This window comes from Drosophila arizonae, chromosome 2 (assembly GCF_054131065.1).
Source record: "Drosophila arizonae isolate 15081-1271.41 chromosome 2, UAZ_ARI_1.0, whole genome shotgun sequence".
NCBI lineage: Eukaryota > Metazoa > Arthropoda > Insecta > Diptera > Drosophilidae > Drosophila > Drosophila arizonae.
This window is the reverse complement of record NC_142922.1, coordinates 17,999,435-18,023,275: the sequence shown is the minus strand read 5'-3', so window position 1 is coordinate 18,023,275 and position 23,841 is coordinate 17,999,435. Positions and strand designations below refer to the sequence as shown.

At 44.0% G+C, this 23,841-nt stretch overlaps 7 protein-coding genes and 1 long non-coding RNA gene across 11 annotated transcripts; 3 read left to right on the top strand and 5 right to left on the bottom strand.

The window, feature by feature from the left end:
- Positions 1–930: 930 nt before the first annotated feature.
- Positions 931–2,310, bottom strand: Pglym87 (Phosphoglyceromutase 87). The gene has a single exon (XM_018000084.2). The coding sequence runs from the start codon at positions 2,028–2,030 to the stop codon at positions 1,149–1,151; it is 882 nt and encodes a 293-aa protein (XP_017855573.1). The 5' UTR covers positions 2,031–2,310; the 3' UTR covers positions 931–1,148.
- Positions 2,311–4,284: 1,974 nt separating this feature from the next.
- On the bottom strand, positions 4,285–6,309 carry LOC149270476 (uncharacterized). 2 transcript variants are annotated; one of them, XR_016270577.1, is made up of 3 exons: positions 5,619–6,309; positions 5,003–5,532; positions 4,285–4,878 (listed from the first exon to the last, which is right to left on the bottom strand). It is a non-coding gene; the product is annotated as an uncharacterized LOC149270476 (long non-coding RNA). The 2 variants fall into 2 exon arrangements; XR_016270576.1 differs by having other exon boundaries at positions 5,003–6,309.
- A 3,466-nt stretch (positions 6,310–9,775) lies between these two features.
- On the top strand, positions 9,776–10,888 carry LOC108608624 (chymotrypsin-1). Its single transcript, XM_018000085.2, has 3 exons — positions 9,776–9,947; positions 10,006–10,607; positions 10,667–10,888. The coding sequence occupies exons 1-3, from the start codon at positions 9,857–9,859 to the stop codon at positions 10,820–10,822; spliced, it is 849 nt and encodes a 282-aa protein (XP_017855574.1). The 5' UTR covers positions 9,776–9,856; the 3' UTR covers positions 10,823–10,888.
- A 105-nt stretch (positions 10,889–10,993) lies between these two features.
- On the bottom strand, positions 10,994–13,966 carry LOC149270475 (uncharacterized). Its single transcript, XM_089476457.1, has 3 exons — positions 13,692–13,966; positions 13,329–13,628; positions 10,994–13,272 (listed from the first exon to the last, which is right to left on the bottom strand). Exons 1-3 carry the CDS (start codon positions 13,720–13,722, stop codon positions 11,066–11,068), a joined length of 2,538 nt encoding a protein of 845 aa, XP_089332583.1. The 5' UTR covers positions 13,723–13,966; the 3' UTR covers positions 10,994–11,065.
- A 1,373-nt stretch (positions 13,967–15,339) lies between these two features.
- On the bottom strand, positions 15,340–18,934 carry LOC108621011 (uncharacterized). Of its 2 annotated transcripts, XR_016268556.1 has the most exons (3): positions 17,653–18,934; positions 16,066–17,596; positions 15,873–16,009 (listed from the first exon to the last, which is right to left on the bottom strand). XR_016268556.1 is itself a non-coding variant. In XM_089462124.1 (2 exons), exons 1-2 carry the CDS (start codon positions 16,136–16,138, stop codon positions 15,372–15,374), a joined length of 711 nt encoding a protein of 236 aa, XP_089318250.1. In that variant the 5' UTR covers positions 16,139–16,517; the 3' UTR covers positions 15,340–15,371. The 2 variants fall into 2 exon arrangements, 1 of the variants encoding a protein (XP_089318250.1); XM_089462124.1 differs by lacking the exon at positions 17,653–18,934 and having other exon boundaries at positions 15,340–16,009; positions 16,066–16,517.
- LOC108621004 (chymotrypsin-1) lies at positions 18,615–19,765 on the top strand. Its single transcript, XM_018018080.2, has 3 exons — positions 18,615–18,731; positions 18,790–19,382; positions 19,443–19,765. Exons 1-3 carry the CDS (start codon positions 18,641–18,643, stop codon positions 19,605–19,607), a joined length of 849 nt encoding a protein of 282 aa, XP_017873569.2. The 5' UTR covers positions 18,615–18,640; the 3' UTR covers positions 19,608–19,765.
- Rsbp15 (Radial spoke binding protein 15) lies at positions 19,637–21,340 on the bottom strand. The gene is made up of 4 exons (XM_018000083.2): positions 20,982–21,340; positions 20,363–20,922; positions 20,281–20,298; positions 19,637–20,225 (listed from the first exon to the last, which is right to left on the bottom strand). Exons 1-4 carry the CDS (start codon positions 21,163–21,165, stop codon positions 19,830–19,832), a joined length of 1,158 nt encoding a protein of 385 aa, XP_017855572.1. The 5' UTR covers positions 21,166–21,340; the 3' UTR covers positions 19,637–19,829.
- An 807-nt stretch (positions 21,341–22,147) lies between these two features.
- On the top strand, positions 22,148–23,761 carry LOC108608621 (short-chain specific acyl-CoA dehydrogenase, mitochondrial). 2 transcript variants are annotated; one of them, XM_089462095.1, is made up of 3 exons: positions 22,148–22,408; positions 22,470–22,685; positions 22,747–23,761. In XM_089462095.1, exons 1-3 carry the CDS (start codon positions 22,375–22,377, stop codon positions 23,718–23,720), a joined length of 1,224 nt encoding a protein of 407 aa, XP_089318221.1. In that variant the 5' UTR covers positions 22,148–22,374; the 3' UTR covers positions 23,721–23,761. The 2 variants fall into 2 exon arrangements, with proteins under 2 accessions (XP_089318221.1, XP_089318218.1); XM_089462092.1 differs by having other exon boundaries at positions 22,153–22,408; positions 22,467–22,685.
- Positions 23,762–23,841: the final 80 nt, after the last annotated feature.

Sequence of the window (23,841 nt, the reverse complement as noted above, 5' to 3'; positions counted from 1 at the left end):
AGGTAGACCAAATACCAAAATAAATTTATATAATTTTGCTGTATTTAAATTTCGATTTGAAAACTAAAATGACAAAAATTTAATATTTCTATCATGCGAGCTGTACACAAAATTGCCTTATAATTACTCTTACTCATATCAAGACTTTGTCTTCAAATATTCCTTTCAAAACGCATGCCTAATACTTATACTATACCAATAATGCATAATAGACTATAAACTCTTCTGAAGTTTTCCTAGTATGCTGAGTAATATTAAATATTTATATGGAACTCTGATAGTCCATGCCCAGTACCACCCCCAATCAAATAATATATATGGTCACACTGTCCGCATGACAAATCGTTCCAATTCGCTTCATTTCGAGTTCCAGTTCCAGTTAAAGCTGGTAATGCCTAGAAAATATATAGCGACTAAACAACTACGTACTTAGTTATGAATATGAATAAGAATACAAGTCTGCGCTATTGTGAGTGTGCAATGGAGCAAGAGGCGCGATATGGGGGTAAAGAAAGGCTGAGAGAAGGAGAGCTCAAGCGAGAGAGTGAGACTGGGAGATTGGGCTTGGGTATTTGTTAGACGCTCGTCGCTGACCGCATAAATTCATTTAGATCAATCAATTCAATTTGTTTGTCAATAAAGCCTAAATGAGTATTTCATTTAAACAAATTAAAATTCGACCCATTTGAATGTCGCGCAACAGAAATTCCAACTGAACCCGAACAACAACAATTAAAATTGACGTCGAAATGAGACTGGGATTGGGTCGAGAGACTGCAGACTGAAGCCAGAAATCTCTGTATGCATATACATATGTATATATATGCATCTGCATAAGTATATATACACACATACATATAGTTATGTATTGGTATATATATCTTTGGCTTGGCTGTGGTCTGGCAGCCTTTGTTGACTTTTCATTGTCAATTAAAATCAAATAAATTTATTTGCTGCTTGACATTCGCGTTTTTCGCTCACTCTCTCAATTCCGATTCCGATTTTGATTCGGATTCAGACACAAACACAGATTGTGCCCAGCATCTGTGCAAGTGCATTGGGCAATATATTGTTTTGACCTTCTTCTCGTATTTATGGCAATTTATTTAGCTGCGCTCTGCAGCAAATGCGTCGAACCCTAGAAATAACTACTTAGCCTTGCCCTGCTTGGCCACGGCTTCCATGGCCTTCTTGACTGTTTCGGGATCACCCAGAAATTTCATGGACGTCACCGGCGCCATGCTGGCGTCTAGCTCATAGATAAAGGGTATACCCGTCGGCAGGTTCAGCTCCATGATGGCCTGGTCGGAAATCTTGTCCAGATACTTGACGATTCCCCTCAGGCTGTTCCCGTGCGCGGCAATGATCAGCTTCTTGCCCTCCCTTATCTGGGGCACAATCACCTCGTTCCAGTAGGGCATGGTGCGCTCGATGGTCAGCTTCAGCGACTCGGTCTTGGGAAACTCCGCGGGCTTGGGGCCATCGCAGTATCTGGGATCCTTGGTTATGCACTCGTAGTACTGGTGATCCTGCTCCATGGGCGGCGGGGGCGTGTCGAAGCTGCGACGCCAGACCTTCACCTGGTCCTCGCCATACTTCTTGGCAGTGTCCGCCTTGTTGAGCCCCGTCAGACCGCCATAGTGGCGCTCGTTGAGGCGCCACGACTTCTGTATCGGTATGCCCTCCTGTCCACATTCCTTCAGTATGATATCGAGCGTTTTCTGCGCTCGCGACAGCACCGACGTATGCGCTATATCGAACTTCATTTTGGCATCCTTGATGGCCTTGCCCGCCGCAATCGCCTCCTTCTGTCCCTTCTCGCTCAGCTGGGCGTCGTACCAGCCGCAAAAGAGATTCTTCTGGTTCCACTCGGACTCACCGTGCCGCACCATCACCACCACGAACTTATCACAGCTACTCGAGCGCCGCAGCGGCTGCTGCATCGCCGCGCAGCTGCAGCCCTTCTGGTTGCCCCCGGAACAGGGGCTGAGGGAGTGACTGGCGCAAGCAAGTCTTGGTAGAACAATCATAGCTTCAAATTTATACAACTAGAAAATTGGACTAGGAAAATTTAGTGTTTGGTTTTCGCAAAGCTAAATCTGTAACTGAATAATCCCCATGAGCTTGGACGCCATGATAGCTAGATATATAGAAAATTGAGAGTGCATTGGAAATATGATTTTTTTTTCTGTTCGTGTTTAAATCTGAATATTGCAATATTTACAAAAGTATATAGATATTAACTATATTAATTTAAAATTATTAATTAAATATATGAATACTATTTCTTGTGGTATTATGAGGTCTATTGGTCAAATTACTAAATTTAAAAATTTTAATCATATATTACATAGAATCTTTATGAGCTTGGGCGCCATGATAACTAGATATATAGAAAACTGGGATTGAAATAAATTTGTAAATTATATAGGAAATCATTTTTATAGTATTATGAACTCTATTGCGCAAATAACTAATTTTAAAATTAAAATTGATATAATATATATTATTTCGTATGTCAAATAGAAAGCTCTAAAAATTTAGCAACCATTAAAAATTCGATATCTTAATTAATGAAATGAAACTATAAATATTATTTCGTACATTTAAAAGAAAGTTATAAATATTTAAATATAAATTATAGCTCTATCTTTAATATAGCGAATGTAATTGGTTTTCATGTAAGCGAAAGACCTGCTTGGATCGTTGCCAAATAGCTGAGAGAGCGTTGCATATGGGCGAGTAGAGTAAATCATTTTGTGCATAAAAGCGAACGACAGCTCAATGCAAACTGTCAAAGTGAAACGCGAGCAGAAAAGCTATTGGCTTGGAGTATGTGGCTCAGTCTATGTGGTTAGAGCAGGCGCAGGAGCCGCAGCTATAGCAGGAGCAGGAGCAGGAGCAGAAGCAGAAGCAGCCATAAAGAGCTTTTACGACCGCCACTAGGCGGCAGCTCAAATGATAAATTGTCTACAGTGGTCAGCTCTGGTGGTGCTGGCTACCAGAGATCGATGCACCACCAGCCAAATAGCCACATAGCCAAATGGCCAACAGTCTGAGCAACGCAGTCGGAGATTAGACAATTTGTAGAGGAGCTGCAGCCTGTTTGCCTTTGCCTGCAAGCGCCACTCTGCTGGCAGAGCCAAGCACGGGCCATCGGGCCATGTGGAATGCCAAGCGGCCGAGCCGAGCTGAGCTGAGCTGCGCTGCGCTGGTGCTCAGTCCGCTTTACAGTTGCCTCGTGTTAATTGAAAATTGTACGGTAATGTTGCTTATCGCCTGGCTATCAGGCGATGTCGTCGTCGTCGTCGTCGTCTCCCAAGTTTGAGGTCTGGGGCTTGCGTGTAGCATGGAGCCGTGCGGCATGCTTGGTGCCACACCTCGAGGCCTCACGCATTGGCAGAGGTGTTTGATAAACATCCAAAGTCATGTCTCAAGATTTTTGTGGGCTTTTTTCTCAGAGTGTGTGCGCTGTGTGTGTGTGTGTGTGCGTATGTCGCTTGCGGTGAAAATTTCTCAAACGCTTTTTGACAACTTTCATGTGAACGCACTTAACAAAATTTATCGCCTCGTGCATTATTTGTGGCTTTAATTGCTTATAGACGTTAAGAACTTGTCCTCCAGCTTCTTGTCGCCGCCAACACCTGCGCGCTGCGAGGGCAAGGCTTAGCCTTCTAAGCAGGGCCTTAACGCGTTGCCAGTTGACACGAAACGCGGCTTAAATGCTTTTACATATTGATTGATGGGGCGACTATTCAGAGTAATCAAGTCTATTACTGGAACAAGCCTCAACTTTTGTACTGTTTCAGTTCTTAGATGCACACACGTATTCATATATATGTATATGTGTATATGAGTGCCTATGCCCACTGAGAACTTCATTAATTTGCCGCTGCCAATTGCCTTGACGAAATTCCTGCTAAATTAAAGAGAGACAAAATCCACTTTGTATTCGCTGCTTTAGATCGTTCCCGATTTGGTTTTTATTGGACTCGTTGCAGTTAACGCCAGTAGGTTGCAAGGTACGCGGTGTTAACAAGATAAGCATCCTGTCGGATCCGCCCGGAACGCCATCATTATTATGACATTTTGGTTGATTGGCCGGCTCATGCGCGCGGCCTTGTTTGTCGGCCAACTTCTGCGGAATTGTGCGTGTGGCCGGCCGGGCTAAGAACTACACAAAAAAAAATATATATGTATATATATATATATATATATACTAGCTGGCCCGGCAAACGTTGCATTGCCCTCTATATTATTTCTAGGTAAAAAATTGTTGAAAGCTATGTTGTTCAGGCTGGGATACACTGATAAATTTATTAATCGGATTTTCATTCAAGCACCTTGTTGTAAACGACATTCTTCGTTTTTTGGTCGGGTGCAAGAACAAATAATGCGGATCGTTTGCCAACACGTGAGCATGCCACGTACAATTGACCATGAGAAAAACACGCATTTTCTAGATTGAGGCCACAAATAGTCAAAGATTGGCCCTGTGACTTGTTGATCGTCATGGCGAAGGCAAGACGAAGCGGGAATTGAATTCGTTTAAATTCAAAGGGCATATCTGTTGAGCTCATCGGAATCCTAGGAATAAGAACTTCCTCATCTTTAAATTTTCCTTTGAGTATCAACGCGTGAATCACATTGCTCATCAGTTTTCTTATCACCAAACGCGTTCCATTGCACAGTTTTGGTTGGTTTAAATTTCTAAGCATGCAAATCATGGAGAATTGCTCTTTTCATAGCTGTGTTCATTTCTTGACGCCGGTCAAGTTGTTCTTCCATATTGCCCATGAAGTATATTTGCAAGAATTTTTGCTGTGCATCTTCAATAGGTTGCAATGATCCAATACGATGGCAAATCTGGCCTTGAATCTTTAAATTCAAAGCCATAGTTATAGTTATATTTACAAACACTATTTACAGAAATCTAACAAACTACATTATTCAAAATTTTTTTTTGGCAGTCATAGAAAATAAAATTTTTAACGTAAATTACCTTAAATATCCGTCTCCAATATTTTCCGCCCCAAATTATGTCATTTGGAAACAGGCATTGTATTTTTGAGTGTTCGCTAGAAAATGTCGTGATTCTAGTGTTTCGCCATAAAGCAGGGAACGCAATGGCTATGGTGACCGCTAATGGCAATGTCACTTTACCACTAAGGCAGCACAAACCGGGCGTTTCACCAGCAAACTTCAATGCGCCACAATGCTAGCAAACAACGTCCATTGGACCAATGCAAACTAAACGATTCAAGCTGTAATCAATGGTGCAATCATATCGAAACGCTGCTCGATTCAAATCAATCCTTGAACCATTTCTTATTGCCATTTCACGGGCTGCCTCTCTTTGAGAAGCACGAATTAAGGCCCTTCTTCCCTGGGTACTAACGCGGAGCCTTTCTCGGGCGATTTCTCGCTCTTCGTCAGATAATTGACTCGCGCTATTCCGTTGCCTAATTGCATTATGGGTCCGCCGGGAAAGATTAGATCTTCTAGGACGCGGCATTTTTATTAATAGTAATACTGCCCTCGCACAAAACCATATAAAACAATCGAGAAATATAAATATAAATAATTTACACAAATTTATGTTTGAGACAAACAAATACCTGAACTTTCGAGATATTTAGCTTTTGTAAAAGTCCAAAAATACAATTTTTAATAATTAACTTTTTTTTTTTTTATTTCGAATTTTGAATTTTGAATTTTTTATTTATTTTTGATTGTTAGGTTTTAATCTTTTGATTTTTTTTTTAATTTTTGCAGATTTTTGATTTGAAATATTTATAAAGTTTAAAAGTCCGAAAATATAAAAAGCCAAAAATACACTTTTTAATAATTACCTTTTTTTTTTTTTTAATTTCGAATTTTTAATTTTTTATTTATTTTTTGAATCTTTTGATTTTTTGCAGATTTTTGATTTGAAATATTTTTCCTTTTGATTTGAAATTTTTTTTTTTTTTTTTTTTTTTTTTTTTTTTTTTTTGAATAGTCAGGTCTGCTCGAGGTCAGGAGACCGTAGACTGACTGACTACATTTGTTTATTTACTTCTACACTATTGTCAAAACTGTCACTGTTACCAAGCCTACTGGGTATAAAAAAAATTTGAACATTTGGGGAAAAAACCGCGTTTTTCAAGTATTCGGCAAATTTTTTCAGTATTTTTAAGACCCTATACTAAACTCGTTGCGGAGACAAATCCAACAAATCAAAAACCATGAAAATTGGTTCAGCCCAAATCAAGTTATAAGCAGTCATCACTTTTACACAACTTTCTTTTATATATATAGATATATATATATATTCAGCAACTGCAATTTTTATGGCCCGACCGCTGGCTTCAATGTGATTTATATGCGGCTTCTTAAAGCAACGCCGCTCGTTTTATGACCCGCCGTGGCAGAGCTCACAACTGGCTGAACCTTCACAAGACAGTAGCCCCTTTGAGGCCTGAGCCTTTAATTGTGAATTGCCCCGAAATGGTCGTTACCTTAGGATTTGTATAACCCATAAAACAAAAGGCGTCAGGCATATGCAAATGTAATTTAAATACCTCGACCTTCTCCCTAGCTAAAGCTTCTCCTTAGCTAAGCTTCCATGCTAAGCCTTAAGTTTTTGGCAATAAAATGAAATGAGAATTATTTGAGTCAATCAATTAGCACAGCAAATAGTTTATATCTAAGCCAATTAGCAATCGTAATATGCAAATGCTTCCAGCCACAATTATAGATAATAAATTAGCCCTCTGCTTGGCCTTGGCTTGGCTAGCAGCAGCAGCAGTAGATGCATTTTCTACATGCCTGTGTGTCAGCGCGATTCCAAATAAATTTTCCACCTGTTGTTGCAGCAATTAATTTTCCCCACTCGTTGCGACAATTCCGCGAGACAACAACAAGTTGCAGTTAATGCCACGGCATGGAAGTTTTGGAATAAATGTGGAGTGGAATAAATTAATTGCATGTTTTGCATAATCAGTAAATTGGTCGTTTATTTTAGTGCTTAATTTGCCAGGCAGTCGCCCAGGTAATTCCCCCCCAACAAAATCTTTGCATGAACTATAAATTATGAGTGCAGTGTAGCGGACTCTGTCTCCCTCTCCCCCTCTCCCGATCTCTCTCTCTCTCTCTCTCTCTCTCTCTCTCTCTCTCTCTCTAAGCGTGCCTTCAATGTGGCCACATGAAATACATTTTTATTTGCAAATCAGATAAGAGATCTTGGATCAGAGCGAGCAGCTTGAACCATTTGTAGATATGCATGCATCCAGCACACGGACAGAGGATATTTATCGGCTGCGTGTGCTTGTTACCTAATTGATGACAACAGGTAGGCGCTTCTGTCAACCCGGTGAGAGAATATGATTGCAGCCGCTCATCTGCGAGATATCTCTTACGATTATCTGGCACGCACACCCAAAACAGCAGGCGGCAACAGTTGTCCCACTGTGCGCGCCCAGAGCCAGAGCCAGAGCCTGAGATTGGTTTATAAAGAGAAATGCTGGCTGAATGTGATACCTAATGCAAGTTTGTTATGCAGTGTTTCTGCTCATGGCCTGGCCAAAGCTATTATAATTAGAGCCAATGTATAAATATAGATATTCTAGATAACTATCAACGGATAAGTCGACGACATATGCCGCCAAGCAAAAAGTTTCTCTCCCTCTCTCCCTCTCTCCCTCTCTCTCTCTATCTCTGCTTTTTCACAGCCTTCCTACTAAATGTAATATATATTTTAAAATATATAAATCGCCGTTGCTATATTATATGGCTAAACTTGAGATGAGTGATTTATAAAATATACATACATAGACACAGACAATACATACATATGTATATACAAAATACTTAAATACATAAAATGCTTAAAAAATACTTTAAATCAGAAACTTACTCAACGAGATGGCTCGTCTCATTAATTGCATATTTAAAAACTATTTTCTGGCTGTTTATATTAAATAATCGACATTAAAAAATAAATAATTAAATTATTTCAAGTTAAATAAATATATTTAAAATTTTTAAATATAATGTATATAAATAAAGTAGAATAAATAAAATATTTATGTTTTACTATTCTTCCGTCTCTGTTATCACATCCTATATTATCGAATATCATATTACATATATATGTTTTTTATTGTACATTATTATAGATATTTAACTTTTTATCGTACGATTGAAAGAAATATCTCAACAAAACTCACAGGCAAAGAAGTTTTGAAACTAAAATACATTTATACAATTATAATATAATTTTCAAGTGATGACTTTTTGATTATGTATATTACATAAGATCAATCAAATCATGTTATTCACATATTAACTTCAGACAAACAGCTCTTAGTATCTCAATATATGGTCGAGCCCGAGGCTTTGCTTGTGCATAAATCGCGCATTCTTCGCTTGCCAGCAATTGAATAGCATTTGAAATGGCTGTGGAGAACACTCAATTGCAGTTCTGATTGCATTGCATGCGCTTTCGGAGAGTTGCTTAGCAAATGCATTAATCATGCCAAGCGCTTTGTTGCTGCCACTTCTTGTGGGTCTCATTTTGGGTGGCATTCGACAGAGAGGAAGAGAATGCGAGAGACGGAGAAGTGGGAGGAGTGGGAGGAAGGACAGGCAGTTGAAGCTGTTTCCTCAATTCTTGGGAATGGCACCAACAGAGACTCGGCAGAGAGGTCTGTAGTCGAGAGCAACACCTACAACCAAATTGAAACGACAAGCACAAGTGGCACAAGAGAAACACAGAGAGAGGTAGAGAGAGAGAGAGAGGAGAGCAACCTGTGTGTGGCTGCAGCTTGATCTGGTTGCAGTTTTAATCAATGAATAATTTAAATATTCCGATTAAACAAGCTGCTGGCCTGGCAGCGGACATTTCTTTTAATTCATTGCAGCCAGCGGGAAGGGCAGCAATTGGAGCGCACTGGGAGCGCAGTGGAGCCCAATCAACACCTTTTTGGCCACAGACTATCTTCGTTTTTTATTTTTTTTGTGGCTCACATGTTCGATGCAAATCAAGTTGGCAACGTCTGGGCGGGCACAGGACACAGACTTGGGCTATCTCGCCGTCGATCCCGATGCCTGCCAAATGTCAGTTCCGGCCTGATTGCAAGCCAGCTAATGAATCATTTTGCTCAGCTCTACAGCTGCCCCTCTGCACGCCCTGTCCCCCTGTCCCACTGTCCGTCTGCCGGTGTGTGGCGCGAATTAATTATGCACACCTCTTCGTTTTCTGGGTAGGCGCATGTTGAGGTCTTGATCTTTGGACTACTGTGTTAATTGTTGGCTCTGGTTTTTGGCGCTCACTACGAACCGATTTGAACCCGAAATGGCTTTATTATGCCCTCCTTTTCGTCTCTTTAGCCAGGATGAAGCCAGACTCTGCCTGGCTTGGCGTCTGCCTTCAGTTAATTGGACCACCCTGCCCCGAAGCCGCGTGACGCGAAAGGATTTGAATCAGGGCCTTTGCTTCATATCGTATTCTCAGCTGTCAGGCTTAATTTGCATGCGAGCCTCGGCAGCTCTGACCTGACAGATTAATCCACGTGTTAGACTGGGGACTCTCATTGAATGAACTCTTTAGAGTTCAGATTCCACATGAGCTCTAACTATGTGGACTACGCCAGCTTTGCCAGGTTTTACCTAGCACGCAATGTTCTACATTTGAGCAGCTTATCGTTTTCGATGGAACGACCTTGTTACCTATTCATAGTTGATCAGACCGCCCACAGCTAGCGCCGCGTTTGGCATTCGATAAAATTCTAATGAGTGCTGAGTGCAACATATAAAAGCACAACAATCCCCCATCGCAGCCAGACAGTGCACAGTTCTAATCCAAAGCCTCAACATGGTCAATCAATGGAGCTATGTCTTCGTGCTCGTTTTGCTGGCGTCGCTGCAGTCCTCACTTGGAAAGCCCATGGGCACAGTTATCGATTGTAAGTAGCAGTAGATCACCTAGAGCAGGACTTAGTTAACCCCCATTGCAAATCCAAGTGGATGCCTACTTTGAGGACGCGGATGGCAGTTCGCAGGAGCGCGTAGTGGGCGGCTACGATGTGCCCGATGATGAGTATGTGCCCTACCAGGTCTCGATGCAGTTTCTCACGAAGAGCGGGAAAATGCGCCACTTCTGCGGTGGCTCCCTGATCGCCCCCAACAGAGTCCTAACGGCGGCCCACTGTGTCAATGGACAGAATGCGAGCAGGATTAGTGTGGTGGCAGGCATTCGGGACCTCAACGACGACAGCGGCCAGCGAGCCCAAGTGCAATCGTACGAGATGAACGAGAACTACGAGGAGCTAGTGACCAGCGATATAGCTATACTGAAAATCGATCCACCCTTCGAGATAGACGACAAACGCGTCAGCACCATTGATGTGAGCAGCAGTGACCTGGTCGGAGCCGATCAGGAGGTAATGCTGACGGGCTGGGGATCTGTATTTCATTTTGGCACCGGACCCTTTTCCAAGTATCCAACCATACTGCAGAAGCTGTCCTACAAGACGCTAGACAATGCCAAGTGCAAGGAGACCATGACGCAGCTGACGGACACGGAGATTTGTGCTCTGGAAAGGTTTGGCAAGGGCGCCTGCAATGTGAGTGGAAAGCTGTAGCTCGGCATTATCGGCATTAATGCAAATCTCTTTCTATTCAGGGTGACTCGGGCGGACCTTTGGTCATGGCTAACGGCGATTCCCTTAAGCAGGTCGGCGTCGTCTCCTACGGCACCGCTTTCTGCGCCTCCAACAGTCCCGATGTCTACACTCGCGTCTCCATGTTTAATACTTGGATAAAGGAGCGCATGGCCTAGACCGGAAATTCCGATTTACTACAACTGCATTTGCACATATATGAAAATAAATTCGAATTCATCAAATGACACACGCATTAATTCAAGCAGTTGAAACAGCGGCAAGCAGTTCATACAATAGTCGAGTATTTCCTTGCATACTTTCAGGCTGAAACGACAATTTCCGACAAACAGCTTATAATTTAAATTTATTCGAATGTTTTTATTGTTATTTGTAAATTATTTCATTACCTAATAATACATTTAATACCCTAGGTAGTCACCATATACTTTAAATGGATTACGGCGCTGGCTTACTGCTAAAATGATGGGTCTATTCCCGCTTCTTGCGTGAACTACGTAGCCTTCGACTGGCTGCTCAGGGTCCTCTGCTTCTATGTCGTTGGTCTCTCCACTGTCGTTTTCATCCTGGTATTCTTCGTCCTCCACATTTTCGACGTCATTCTCTTTCGTTTGTTCTTCGTATGCATCAACATTTACATCTACATCTGCATCTGCTTCTGCATCAGCATCAGCATCAGCATCAGCATCAGCATCAGCATCCGCATCTGCATCTGCATCTGCATCTGCATCTGCATCTGCATCTGCATCTGCATCTGCATTTGCATCTGCATCTGCATTTGCATCTGTATTTGCATCTGCATCTGCATCTGCATTTGCATCTGCATCTGCATCTGCATCTGCATCTGCATCTGCATCTGCATCTGCATCTGCATCTCCATCTCCATCTCCATCCGCATCTCTATCATGGTTCTGTGACTCTTGAGGTTGTGCCGCATCTTCTTCGGAATCCTCTACACGTTCATATTCCAATTCTTCTTCTTCGCTGTTATGCTCCTCATCCACTGTTGTCTTCCCATTTTGTTGCTCATCTAGTGTAAGTAGGCTCGAAGTAAAGGCTTCTGTTGCTGTCGTTAGTAGTGGAGTAGGCATCGTAGTAGGTGCTGTTGTGGTTGTCGGTGGTGTGGTAGGCGTCGTAGTAGGTGCTCCTGTTGTGGTTGTCGGTGGTGTGGTAGATGTCGTAGTAGGTGCTCCTGTTGTGGTTGTCGGTGGTGTGGTAGGCGTCGTAGTAGGTGCTCCTGTTGTGGTTGTCGGTGGTGTGGTAGGTGTCGTAGTAGGTGCTCCTGTTGTGGTTGTCGGTGGTGTGGTAGATGTCGTAGTGGGTGCTCCTGGTGTGGTTGTCGGTGGTGTGGTAGGCGTCGTAGTAGGTGCTCCTGTTGTGGTTGTCGGTGGTGTGGTAGGCGTCGTAGTAGGTGCTCCTGTTGTGGTTGTTGGTGGTGTGGTAGATGTCGTAGTAGGTGCTACTGTTGTGGTTGTCGGTGGTGTGGTAGGCGTCGTAGTAGGTGCTACTGTTGTGGTTGTCGGTGGTGTGGTAGGCGTCGTAGTAGGTGCTCCTGTTGTGGTTGTCGGTGGTGTGGTAGATGTCGTAGTGGGTGCTCCTGTTGTGGTTGTCGGTGGTGTGGTAGGCGTCGTAGTAGGTGCTACTGTTGTGGTTGTCGGTGGTGTGGTAGGCGTCGTAGTAGGTGCTCCTGTTGTGGTTGTCGGTGGTGTGGTAGATGTCGTAGTAGGTGATCCTGTTGTGGTTGTCGGTAGTGTGGTAGGTATCGTAGTAGGAGGCCAAGTACCGACTTGCCATGTTGGCCTTGGAGGCCAAGTGGGTGGCCATATTGGCCTTGGAGGCCAATTCGGTTTCCATGTTGGCCTTGGAGGCCAATTGGGCTTATGAGGTTTGTGTGGCCTATGGGGCTTGTGAGGCTTATGGGGCTTATGGGGCTTATGGGGCTTATGGGGCTTATGGGGCTTATGGGGCTTGTGGGGCTTATGGGGCTTATGGGGCTTATGGGGCTTATGGGGCTTATGGGGCTTATGGGGCTCATGGGGCTTATGGGGCTTATGGGGCTTATGGGGCTTATTGGGCTTATGGGGCTTATGAGGCTTGGGGGGCGGCCCAGATGGATGTCCTTCTTTATGATGGTGATGATGATGGTGGTGTTCTCCTTGAGGTCCCTTGTGTGGAGGCACAGGATATGGGTAAATTATTTGCGGTGGGTGGTGATGGGATGGAGGTGGCACAGACCACACAGGTGACGCCGGCTTTCCAGGGAGTCCTGCGGGTCCTGGTGGGCCTTGGGAGCCAGGAGACCCAGGCGAGCCAGGAGATCCAGAGGAACCTGGTGGTCCTAGAGCGCCTTGAGGTCCTGGTATACCAGGTGTTCCTGGTGAACCTTGAGGTCCCTGGGAGCCTTGGGGGCCAGGAGGTCCTTGAGCTCCTTGGGAGCCTGGAGCTCCGGGTGGACCCAGCGGCCCTTGTGGCCCCTGTGGTCCCTGAATTCCTTGTGGACCAGCAGGACCCTTATCGCCCCTTGCGCCCGTGTCTCCTTTATCACCCTTCAGGCCATCATCACCCTTATCACCCTTGTCGCCTGGACGTCCTGGTTTTCCGGTCATGCCTGTGCAATTCGATCGTCAGTTAATAAAGTAGAGAGCAGAATTGAGCAACAATTACCTGGGAGTCCGGGAGGACCCGGTGGACCGGGGGGGCCAGGCGGACAATTACATTTAGGTGGCGGATGATGATGATGATGATGTGGACGCGGCGGCGGCGGTGGGAAAAAAACTGGCGGCGGCGGTGGCGGTGGTGGATGATAGTGGGCAGGCCTTTTGATAATCACATTTGGTGGAGATGGCGCTGGAGCAGGAGCAGGTGCAGGAGCGGAAGCTGGCACTTGAAGTGTAATATGTCTTCCAACACCGTTGCTGTTATGATTACGGGTGGGCACACTCGATCCACCAACTATTGCCAAATCTGGAATGGCATGGGGAGGCAAATTTAATTTTAAGGATCAAATATTTAGAAGCCTTAACTCACAGAGACAGAGGAGCGCAGCGATCTGCAGCATGGCTAGAACTTATTTGCTGGGGACAACATATAATTGATTTCTTTTATACCAGTAGAACGGTTCTACCACACAAATTTGCTAATCAAATAACTTTCAAATGCCCAAACCTGAACAAACCGTTATTGAAATATAGAGCAAACCATTTTTACTTAATAGTTTTTTTTTATGATCTTATCAGCGATGGATGAATATAAATAGTATAAATGTTTTGGCTGATTTGGCTAGCTAAAACAACGAAAGAAAAAACTCGTTTCTTACGCTCACGCAAGAAATGAGAATTAAGTTGCAAGGCTATAATGACTGCAAATGGACCCAGAACAGGCAATTCAAATATTTCTGTCCACACTCTACAAGTTCATCAAAAATAATATGCTAAATAGATGTTCTTGCAGATCATTGGGTGCGCCAAAGAGCGTAAGAATTTGAGTTCAGAATTTATAACATAACATAATAGCGTAGAAAACAAGTAAGAAAGCTCTAGTCGAGACTGCTCGACTGCGAGATCCCCTGAACCCTTGGAGTAATAGCTATTTCAATTTGGTGAATTTAGGGGTGGGGGGTAAATTTTAACAAAACCGAAATTGTATAAATTGCATATAAGCATACATTAAAAATTTGGAGACTCTAGCAATAAAGGTGTAGAAGATATAATTTTATAACTGGTTTTCGTTACGGTTTTTTATCGATTAAAAAAGATCGGGATGAGTTATCGATTTTTAATGATAAACTTGATATGCGCGCTGTAATTACGGACATTTAAAAAAAAATTTGAAGTCTCTAGCTCTTATATCTTCTGAAATCGACGTGTTCATACATACGAACAGACGGACAGACGGACGGACAGACAGACGGACAGGGCCAAATCAACTCAGCTCGTCACCCTGATCAAAAATATATATACTTTGTGGGGTCTGCCGCGCCTCCTTCTGCCTGTTACATACATTTCAACAAAACCATTATACCCTGATTTCCCATTGAAAATGGGTTAAGGGTATAAAAATGGCACATTACTGTTAAAATTTCTTTTTGTTTTGTTTTTGAGCTTTTTGATTTGTTTGGAACACAATACCCTAATTGGATTTTATCGGCTGCAAATGGACAAAATGTTTCTTTTTTTTTTCAATAAGAGCCGGCGCATGAATGGGTAATAAGCATTATAATATATTGTATAATATTAGATAATAATAAATAGAAATATTTAAAATAGGTACGGTCGGACAGACAGACTAAGCAAGACTAGTTTAAAGTGCTCGCCACACTAGGGGATATTAAGTGGACACTACATATATTATTTGGGACACTACAATCATCGGTATCTCTCTATCACATTTAACATTTAATGTTATAAAGAAAGTTTCTGCAGGAGACAAATTATTCAATAAATAGGTTCCCATAGTAAAAGCCATACTGAGATCGGCACGCCAATACATACAAACAAACAACCTTGTCATCCACTTTAGACAACATATATATATAGTTTTGGGTCTGCCTTGCTGCTTCTTGAATACAAAATCATTAAACTGTGAATATAATCTAATCATTTTTAGCAGTTTTCAAGCTAACATCGTTGATTTCATTGCACAGTTCAAATTTCAACCAAAGCAGATATCAATTTATTAGAAAGTAAATATTTTTACATATACTGTAAGTTACACAGCTCCATATTTTACATCACACAACCTTACGCATGTTGCTCTGCTTTCGCTTGAATCGTCAATCGGTACTATATCTCTGTCCACTGGCAGATCGAGCAGTTCAGGATTGTCATCGGTACGGGATGAGCCATCTAACTGTTCCTTTTCACCGCTAAGTCCGGGATCTCCTTTTAATACACGGATCTCTTCTGCCTCCTCAATAGGGACAGCTTGACCATTGATATCTCTGCGCCGTCGACGAAAACCTGGTGGTCCCATTGCACCCGTGTTACCCTTATCGCCCTTAGCGCCCGGAGCACCCTGAACGCCTGCATCACCCTTGTATCCCATTGGGCCCTGAACGCCTGGTTGACCGGGAATACCATCTCTACCGGGTGTTCCATTGCGACTTCGAGGCCCAGGTGGACCCGGCGGACCTGGCCGACCCGGCGGGCAAAAGCAACCACCTTGCGGATAGGGCGGATAGGGTGAATAGAGATAGGAGGGTGGGGAAAAGTATCCAGATTCTTTGCGACGTCCACTAGATGAGCTAGAGCTACGGTCTGGAATCTCTATAGAAATTGTCCGACCAACATCGTTATCGTTGTGTTTTTTCGCAGAGAGAATGCTGCTGCTGGCCACTAGGATCAGACCTATGGAATGAAATTTCATTTAACACCATTTCAATGGATGTAATATCCGGTCTTACCTATACAGAGAAGCGTTGTGAGTCGGGTCATCTCCAAATTACATATGTCATCATGGACATTATGCGATGCCATTTATACGCAACTCTTCCATTCTGACACGTTAATTTAACGACGAATATGTATGCTAATGAAGTTACCTTTAAACTAAAGTATTTTAAGACCAGATCAGAGAGTCTAGATTCTATGAAACCGTTGTGTTTATACTGTTGATCTTATGGTTGTGGTAAATCAGCAAATATGTAATATATGTGCATATATAAACACGTATCTCTGAAAGTATTTGTGACAACGTTCATATATTAAATTAAATTATTTAATTTTTAAGCCGAGAAATAATAAATATTAGATTGTTCGAGCTATGAAAGCTGTCTACTTAACTCTCACACGTAGCCTGACTGCTTGCTAGGAAAATTTGTATCATGGAGCATGTCGCACAAGAAGATACCCTTTAGAGTTTACCCAAACCTATAAGTGCTCATATATATTTATTAATATTTCATTTATTTCAATTTTGGATACCAATGTACACCCTTTCAAAAACGAAACAGAAACTCTTACCTTAATGCTAAAGTTGTGGATTTTTATAAATATTCGAGTGCCATTATCAGGCTCCGAAAATTATATCCTTAAATTTCCTCTTATAAACAAAGCTATTCACTGTAAGTCCCCTACTGATATAGACCCATTAATACATACGGAAAGGCTGATAGACTGGCACACAGAGTCAGCTCATCGTCTACATTAGACAAATTTACAAAATTATTTAAACTCTGAACACATTTTCATTTTGTTCGGTGTATAATAATTTTTAGAGACAGCAGTTACAGGCAACCATTATTTTATTAACAAGTATTTTAAATAAAATTTCCACAGTTCAATATTTTTCCTCACACAACTTGACGCATGTTGCTCTGCTTTCCCTTGAGCCCGCTAATTGGTCTGCCTCGTCAATTGCCCCTAAGTCTTTGTCCACAGACAGATCGAGCAGTTCAGGTTGGTCATCGCTAAGCTGTTGGTCAGAAGTTGAGCGATTGGGTTGTTCCCTTTCATCGCCTAGTCCAGGATCGTCTTCTAATATGGGGAGCTCTTTCGTGCTCTCAGGCGACTTAAAATCTATATTCTCGGTTAGAGTGAGAATTTGTGCATTATCATCTCTGCGTCGGCGACGAAAACTTATTCCTGGTGGTCCAATGTCACCCATCACGCCCTTTTCCCCCTTAACTCCTGGTTGACCAGTAGGGCCGGTATCACCCTTGATTCCCATTGGACCCTGAACGCCTGGCTGACCGGGAATACCAGGTCTACCGGGAATCCCAGGAGGACTTGCAGGCCCAGGTGGACCCGGCGGGCCCGGCGGGCAATAACAGCTCGGATAGGGTGAATAGTGATAAGAAGGGGGCGAAAAGTATCCGGACACATCTTGGCGACGTCCTTTAGATTTGCTACGGCTTGGAATCTCTATAGAAATTGTTCGACCAACATCGTCATAGTTGTGTTTTTTTGCAGAGATAATGACCACTAGGATCAGACCTAGGGAATAAAAGATAATTTAACTCAAATTTATTTGATTTATTATCCGGTTTTACCTAGGCAGAGGAGCGTTGTGAGCCGAATCATCTCCAAATCATTTATGTCACCATGGACATTATGCGATGCCATTTATATGCAGCTCCTCCGTCATCACATGTTAATTTTATTATAATTATTCATTCCAGTGAAATAACTTCTAGGCTTAAGTTTTTGAAGATGCTATCTAGTTTGAAACCGTTACCATCGTATTGTTGTTTTCTTATGAGTTTGAAGCTGTGTAGGTATGTTAAAGCATTCGCACGTTTCTATGATAATATTTTTCAATAATTAAAAAACGAAATTATATAATTTCTAAAGTGTAAACCATGATCAAATGTATGATTACTCGAGTTATGAAAATACAGGTTCAGTCATAGCTATATTTAACTCCAAGAAAATATGTAGAACGATTAACGAATCAACTTATCTGAAACTGTGCCAACTTGACTCGGCTTCTTGTGCTTTTGCATAATGACGGGTTTTGTTATTCACCAATTTGATGAGAAGCCGGTTGACAAAATGCCATGCTATTGTTCTAGTCCAATCAACTCAATCAGAGCGTAGATTTTCATTGACCCAATTCAGAGCGTCGCGAAGAACAAAATCAAAAGCTGAGCGAAAGTAATTTCTCAAATGAATTGGATAGATCAACTGGAGCTAACTGCCCTGGGAACTACTCTCTAATAAATGATTACAGATATATAATATATGCCTTAATTATGCAGTCAGTTATGGTTTGCTCTCCTAGAAATTCGTTTAGTTCCAGAAAAAGAAAAAATTCCCTAACGAGCCGCGAATTAGTTAGCCTCCAAAGTTTATCAGCTAATTGTCGTTTTCTGGGTTAGGGCGATGCATATGAGGCATATGCCAATTACCGGCATGAAGGCTCATTACATTTTGAATTTCAAGATCAAAACTAATGGCATAACTCTGCCTTATCTATGTTAATTTTTAGCGCAATGGGTCTCGCGTCGAATCCAATAAATAGGCTGAGGCATAGGCCAAATGGTATGCATAACCCAAGCAAACATGGCTCTTATTGAACTCATTCTGTGGACAGCTCTGGCCCTAGGCACCGCCTCGGCACGTCACAACTGTAAGTAGGAATATTGATGGGATGGACAGAAGATATATTTGCATGTACTCTCCAACAGCTCGTCAGCCCAATGACTCTGCGCCCTCTCGTATCGTGGGCGGCTCCGATGTGCCACAAGGCGAATATGTGCCCTACCAAGTGTCGATGCAGTACCGAACCCGTGACGGCCACGCCCACTTCTGTGGCGGATCGATCATAGCTCCCGATCGCATACTCACAGCGGCCCACTGCTGCGACGGTATGAATGTAACGCGCATGTCTGTCGTCGCGGGCATACGCAATCTGGATGATAAGGGCGGATCACGCTCTCGGGTGGTCTCCTTTGTCATACACCCCGATTACAGGCCGCTGCAGACCAGCGATATCGCAGTGCTGACAATCGACCCGCCACTGGTCTACAACAATATCAGCGTGGCCCCCATTGAATTTTCCTCCGATACGTTTGTGGGCGGCGGAGTCCCTGTGACCTTAACCGGCTGGGGCTTGCGGCTGCCGGCCCCTTTTCCCTTCCTGGACAACCTGAACTATCCGAATACACTGCAGCGCATGAGCTACAGAACGATTACGAACCAAGAGTGCCGCGAACGGGGCATGGAAGATGTGACGGATACCGAGATATGTGCCAGAGGCATCTTTAGGGGCGCCTGTTCGGTGAGCAAATCAAAAAGTTTAACATCTAGAGGTATGTGAAAATTCCATTCCTAATTGCAGGGCGACTCGGGTGGCCCCTTGGTTCGCGACGACAATGGATTCAAGCAGGTCGGAGTCGTCTCCTATGGACTGGTTGTGTGCGGCCTCTTTATCTCCCCGGATGTCTACACCAGAGTCTCCACCTTCAGGAACTGGATACAAGCGGGCATAGCGAACAGCAAATGATTCGATTGAAATATTCAAAACAGGTTGAGTTCGTCTGAGCTGAGTTGCCATTTAATTGTGTTCGTTCAGTTGGTTATTCTCGAGACGTTTTAAATATATGCAATTTCACGTTGAACTAATTTACAAGCTTAAAGATCACGAATTCGTAAATTTGAAAGGACGCGGGGAGCATCTGTCGGTTGTTAAATAAGAGAACATAACGAAAGAAAAAAATACTTAATACTATTCAGCAGGAGGTGCTTCTTCTGCAGCTGGTGGTGCTTCCTCTGCAGCTGGTGGTGGGGCTGGCTCTTCAGCTGGTGGTGGTGGTGGTGCTGCCTCTTCAGCCGGTGGTGGTGGTGGCTCTGCTGCTGCAGCCGGCTCCGCCTCAGATACCGGAGCTGGAGCTGGAGCTGCTTCGGCAGCTTGCTCTGGCGGTGGCGCGTCTTCACCTGGCGGTGCTGGCTCTGGAGAAGATTCGTCTGGTTTGGCAGCCTCTCCCTCAATCTCCACTTGGGATGGAACGGCTGTGGCTTGAGCTGTGCCGACAGCAGTGGATGTTGCTGTAGCCGCAGTAGCCTGCTCCGCGCTATCGTCTCTGTCAGTTGGCGTTTCCTTCTCCTGGCAAGGATCTTCAATCTACAAATATATACAGGTTAGGACCAGAGCATCGCCTAAGCTATACAACACTTACCGGCTTAATGGCCTGGCGCTGTAATTCAGGATTCGAGTATTAGGCTGTGGTCTACGCATAAAATTGTCAAGTGAAAACCCACCGATAGAACGTAACGGAAGAAGCGCTGTATCACGCGAGCAGCTCTGTCCAGGCGCATGAACTCGTCGTCGTCCTTGTCCTGCAGCATACAGGTGCACAGGCACACGTGCTGGTCCATCATGCGGCGCACCAGGTAGCCACGATAGGCGGCTTGTATGGTGGTGGCCGCCTTGTTGCGCATCAGTTCCTCAAGGCGCTTCAGCTCGCGGTCGCGGAAGTATTGGTAGAGCAGCTCGGTGCCCTGGGACTCTTTGCCTGCGGCCATGTAGGCGTCCACGAAGCGCTTGTAGGCACTCGCGATTGCTGGCCGCGAGGCGTCCAGCTCCTCCTCGGTGAATTTGCACTTGCGTATGAGCTCCTCCAACATGTCAATGTCGGCGAATTTAATGGTCTCCTTGCCGCGTCGCATCTCGCAGCGACGTTTCTCCAGGAAGTTGCGGAAGCAATCCTCCATTACCTGGGCCATCTCATCCGATTTCTCCTTGGTCAGATCACAAATGCACAAGTCGGATATAATGCTGTCCACCTGGCGTAGAGCGCGCTCCAAAATGGTCTTGGCCACTGCAGAGCAACCCTCGTTAGCAGCTATGACTAAATTCATATAACTACATAGAACTCACCCAAGGCCTTCTCTCGAGTGACAATCACCGAGTGCAAGTAGTCGATGATGAATTGACAGAGGCACTCCTTGGTCGGCTGGCAGCGGAGCACTTCTCGGGTAATGTCGGAGAGCAGCTCCGGCAGGCCTTCGGGCACATTGATTGCCTGCTGCCGCAATTTGCCGCGTTGAATTAAATAATTCATATTGCTATCATATATTTAGTTGGTCTTTGCTAAAATTATAAAAGAAACCCGTCAAAATAATTTTGGAACTGTTTGGGGCGGCAATTGTGTTCAGATCTACAGATTATCCTTAACTCAAAAACAAATATATCATATTATAAATACTACTTTGAAGGGAAGCAAAGTCTACTGAGCTCCATCTGCAGATGCAGGAAAAATGATTTTATAGTAGAGCAGATGAAAATCGGTTTTTGATCCATGAAAAATACTACAAGAACCTTATATTCATATAGCTACATTGTTTTTTAACTATAATGCGTTTGCAAAAGTGGGTGTGTTTTATTTCGCCAGCGCAAGTCATTAAATTGCACTTGAATTTGCAATCCAAATTTAATTCTCAGCTGCGGGTAGCGACAATAGCACTAAATCGTTGAACCGCTTTCCATTTCTGCTAGTAGCTGAACTTTCTACCCAGTAGAGCTCATTTGTAAAGCGCTGCGCGACTAGCCGATACCCTAAGCAAAAACAACATTTGAGTTTGAACTCAGGCTGTGTGGGGCGTGGTATATACCCGTTGACTTTCTCAACACGGGAACCTTAAGAACTAACATATGCAAACTTGAAAATCTACTTGAAGTACGCTCAATGTATTTTAAGTAGATCAGGGGCATTGTAAAAGACTTTTCACTCACAAACAGGGGATTTTTCATCCATCAAATTTAACATTTCCTAAAACTTAAACCATAACTAGTTGCATTTTCCTTGTTTGGTTTGATTCTTGACTAAATTGTGAGGTTAGCTACTTAGCTCGGAGACTAAACGTTAGCTCTTCGTTAATAAATATTATCATGCCTAATACTAACTTCTTCAAATCTCCAGTTATCTCAAGTTTTTCTTTTGCCTTACCTTACATACTTGTAATAATTCCATGTTTACTTTGAACTGTAAAAATGCAAGCATTCCATTATGCATTCATTCACATCAGCTGATCATTCCATTGGGAACTGCTTGCCGTGGCTGTTCGTTCCCTCGCTCAAAAGTTGCAGCGCCGTCTTTGTTCGCGTGGGCTGACGTCAGAGCTTTGAAATTGCATATAAACGTTTTTATGGCATGCTGATTGTTTTCGATTGCTCATCGGGTTTCAGTGCGCGACGAACCTTTCCGCAAAGCAGACAGCGTGCAAAAGCTTTTCCGGATAGCACGAGCAAAAGCGGCTAAAGCTTTCTCACCATGCAAAAGCTGTGTAGAAGCGTATGGGCGCTTGGTAATAGATACATTTACATATATTAAAGACAATAACAATAAGCTTTGCCACTTTGTAGTAGGTCAACGAACTGCCAGAGGCGGCAACAGAGGCATCGCTTGCCTGGCCGCCCTCTCAGAGACCCATCAAATCCTGCAAAAGACCTGCCGTGACTTTGCCAATGCGGAACTGGCGCCCCATGCGAGACGTCACGATCGTGAGCATCTGTACCCAGTTGAACAGGTGAGACGCCTCGGCGAACTGGGCCTCATGTCGGTCACGGTGCAGGAGGAGTACGGTGAGCACTGCACCCAGAGATTGGGCAGAGCCAGAGCCTGACTGTCAACGACTACTTGCAGGTGGCACCGGTCTGGATTACCAAGCCTATGCAATAGGCATGGAGGAAGTGGCGCGTGGTGATGCGGCCGTGTCGATTGTGATGGGCGTGAACAATCTCTATCTGGGTGCAGTGCAGCAGCATGGCACCGAGGCGCAGAAGCAACAGTTCCTGGTACCCTACACCCAAGGTCAACACATTGCCTTCTATGCGCTGTCGGAGCCGGGCAGCGGCTCAGATGCCAGCGCCGCCAGTACCACTGCAAAGCTGAATGCTGGAGGGGTTTACCTGCTGAATGGCACAAAGGCGTGGATATCAAACTCCAAGGAGGCCAGCGGTGGCATCATCTTTGCCACTATTGATAAAAGCCTCAAGCACAAGGGCATAACAGCTTTTCTGACCGAAAAGAACGTGCCTGGCCTGGCTATAGCGAAAAACGAGAACAAGATGGGCATGTGCGCCAGCTCCACGTGCCAGTTGACGCTCGACGATGTGTGTGTGCCACAGTCTCAGGTGCTGGGATCGCCTGGAGGCGGGTTTAGGATTGCCATGGAGTCCCTCGACTGCGGTCGCATAGGCATTGCCGCTCAGTCAACGGGAATAGCGCAAGCGGCTCTCGAGCTGGCGCTCGACTATGCAGAGAAGCGTGTGGCCTTCGGGCAGCGCTTGTCCCGACTGCAGATGATTCAACAGAAGCTGGCGGACATGGCACTGCGCGTGGAGACGGCACGGCTGCTCACTTGGCGAGCAGCATGGCTGAAGGATAACGGAATGTCTATTACCAAAGAGGCAGCCATGGCCAAGCTGCACGCTTCCGAGACGGCCACCTACTGCGCGCATCAGTGCATCCAAATCCTGGGCGGCATGGGATATACAACAGATCTGCCAGCAGAGATGTATTACAGAAATGCCCGCGTGACGGAAATCTACGAGGGCACCTCAGAGATACAGCGTATTGTCATTGCCAATTGTGTTTTGCAAAGCATTTCCAATTAGTGTAAATAAGTAAATAATAAAACGAATTTTTGTTTGCGCAATCTGCATTTAAAACTGTTGCCGGTGTTAAATAATCGTATTACCACCACAAATAATCGCTCGTCAAACAGCTGTTAGCATA

Bases quoted from the DNA above. Each gene is read 5' to 3' on its own strand.
- Pglym87 (XM_018000084.2), bottom strand. From the start codon at position 2,030: ATGATTGTTCTACCAAGACTTGCTTGCGCCAGTCACTCCCTCAGCCCC.
- LOC108608624 (XM_018000085.2), top strand. From the start codon at position 9,857: ATGGTCAATCAATGGAGCTATGTCTTCGTGCTCGTTTTGCTGGCGTCG. The intron at 9,948-10,005 runs GTAAGTAGCAGT...TGCAAATCCAAG, and splicing joins CATGGGCACAGTTATCGATT to TGGATGCCTACTTTGAGGAC. The intron at 10,608-10,666 runs GTGAGTGGAAAG...CTTTCTATTCAG, and splicing joins TTGGCAAGGGCGCCTGCAAT to GGTGACTCGGGCGGACCTTT.
- LOC149270475 (XM_089476457.1), bottom strand. From the start codon at position 13,722: ATGCTGCAGATCGCTGCGCTCCTCTGTCTCT. The intron at 13,629-13,691 runs GTGAGTTAAGGC...ATGCCATTCCAG, and splicing joins CGCTGCGCTCCTCTGTCTCT to ATTTGGCAATAGTTGGTGGA. The intron at 13,273-13,328 runs GTAATTGTTGCT...CGAATTGCACAG, and splicing joins GGGTCCTCCCGGACTCCCAG to GCATGACCGGAAAACCAGGA.
- LOC108621011 (XM_089462124.1), bottom strand. From the start codon at position 16,138: ATGGCATCGCATAATGTCCATGATGACATATGTAATTTGGAGATGACC. The intron at 16,010-16,065 runs GTAAGACCGGAT...TTCATTCCATAG, and splicing joins CACAACGCTTCTCTGTATAG to GTCTGATCCTAGTGGCCAGC.
- LOC108621004 (XM_018018080.2), top strand. From the start codon at position 18,641: ATGGTATGCATAACCCAAGCAAACATGGCTCTTATTGAACTCATTCTG. The intron at 18,732-18,789 runs GTAAGTAGGAAT...ACTCTCCAACAG, and splicing joins CGCCTCGGCACGTCACAACT to CTCGTCAGCCCAATGACTCT. The intron at 19,383-19,442 runs GTGAGCAAATCA...TCCTAATTGCAG, and splicing joins TCTTTAGGGGCGCCTGTTCG to GGCGACTCGGGTGGCCCCTT.
- Rsbp15 (XM_018000083.2), bottom strand. From the start codon at position 21,165: ATGAATTATTTAATTCAACGCGGCAAATTGCGGCAGCAGGCAATCAAT. The intron at 20,923-20,981 runs GTGAGTTCTATG...GTTGCTCTGCAG, and splicing joins CACTCGAGAGAAGGCCTTGG to TGGCCAAGACCATTTTGGAG.
- LOC108608621 (XM_089462092.1), top strand. From the start codon at position 22,375: ATGCAAAAGCTGTGTAGAAGCGTATGGGCGCTTG. The intron at 22,409-22,466 runs GTAATAGATACA...GCCACTTTGTAG, and splicing joins TAGAAGCGTATGGGCGCTTG to TAGGTCAACGAACTGCCAGA. The intron at 22,686-22,746 runs GTGAGCACTGCA...GACTACTTGCAG, and splicing joins CACGGTGCAGGAGGAGTACG to GTGGCACCGGTCTGGATTAC.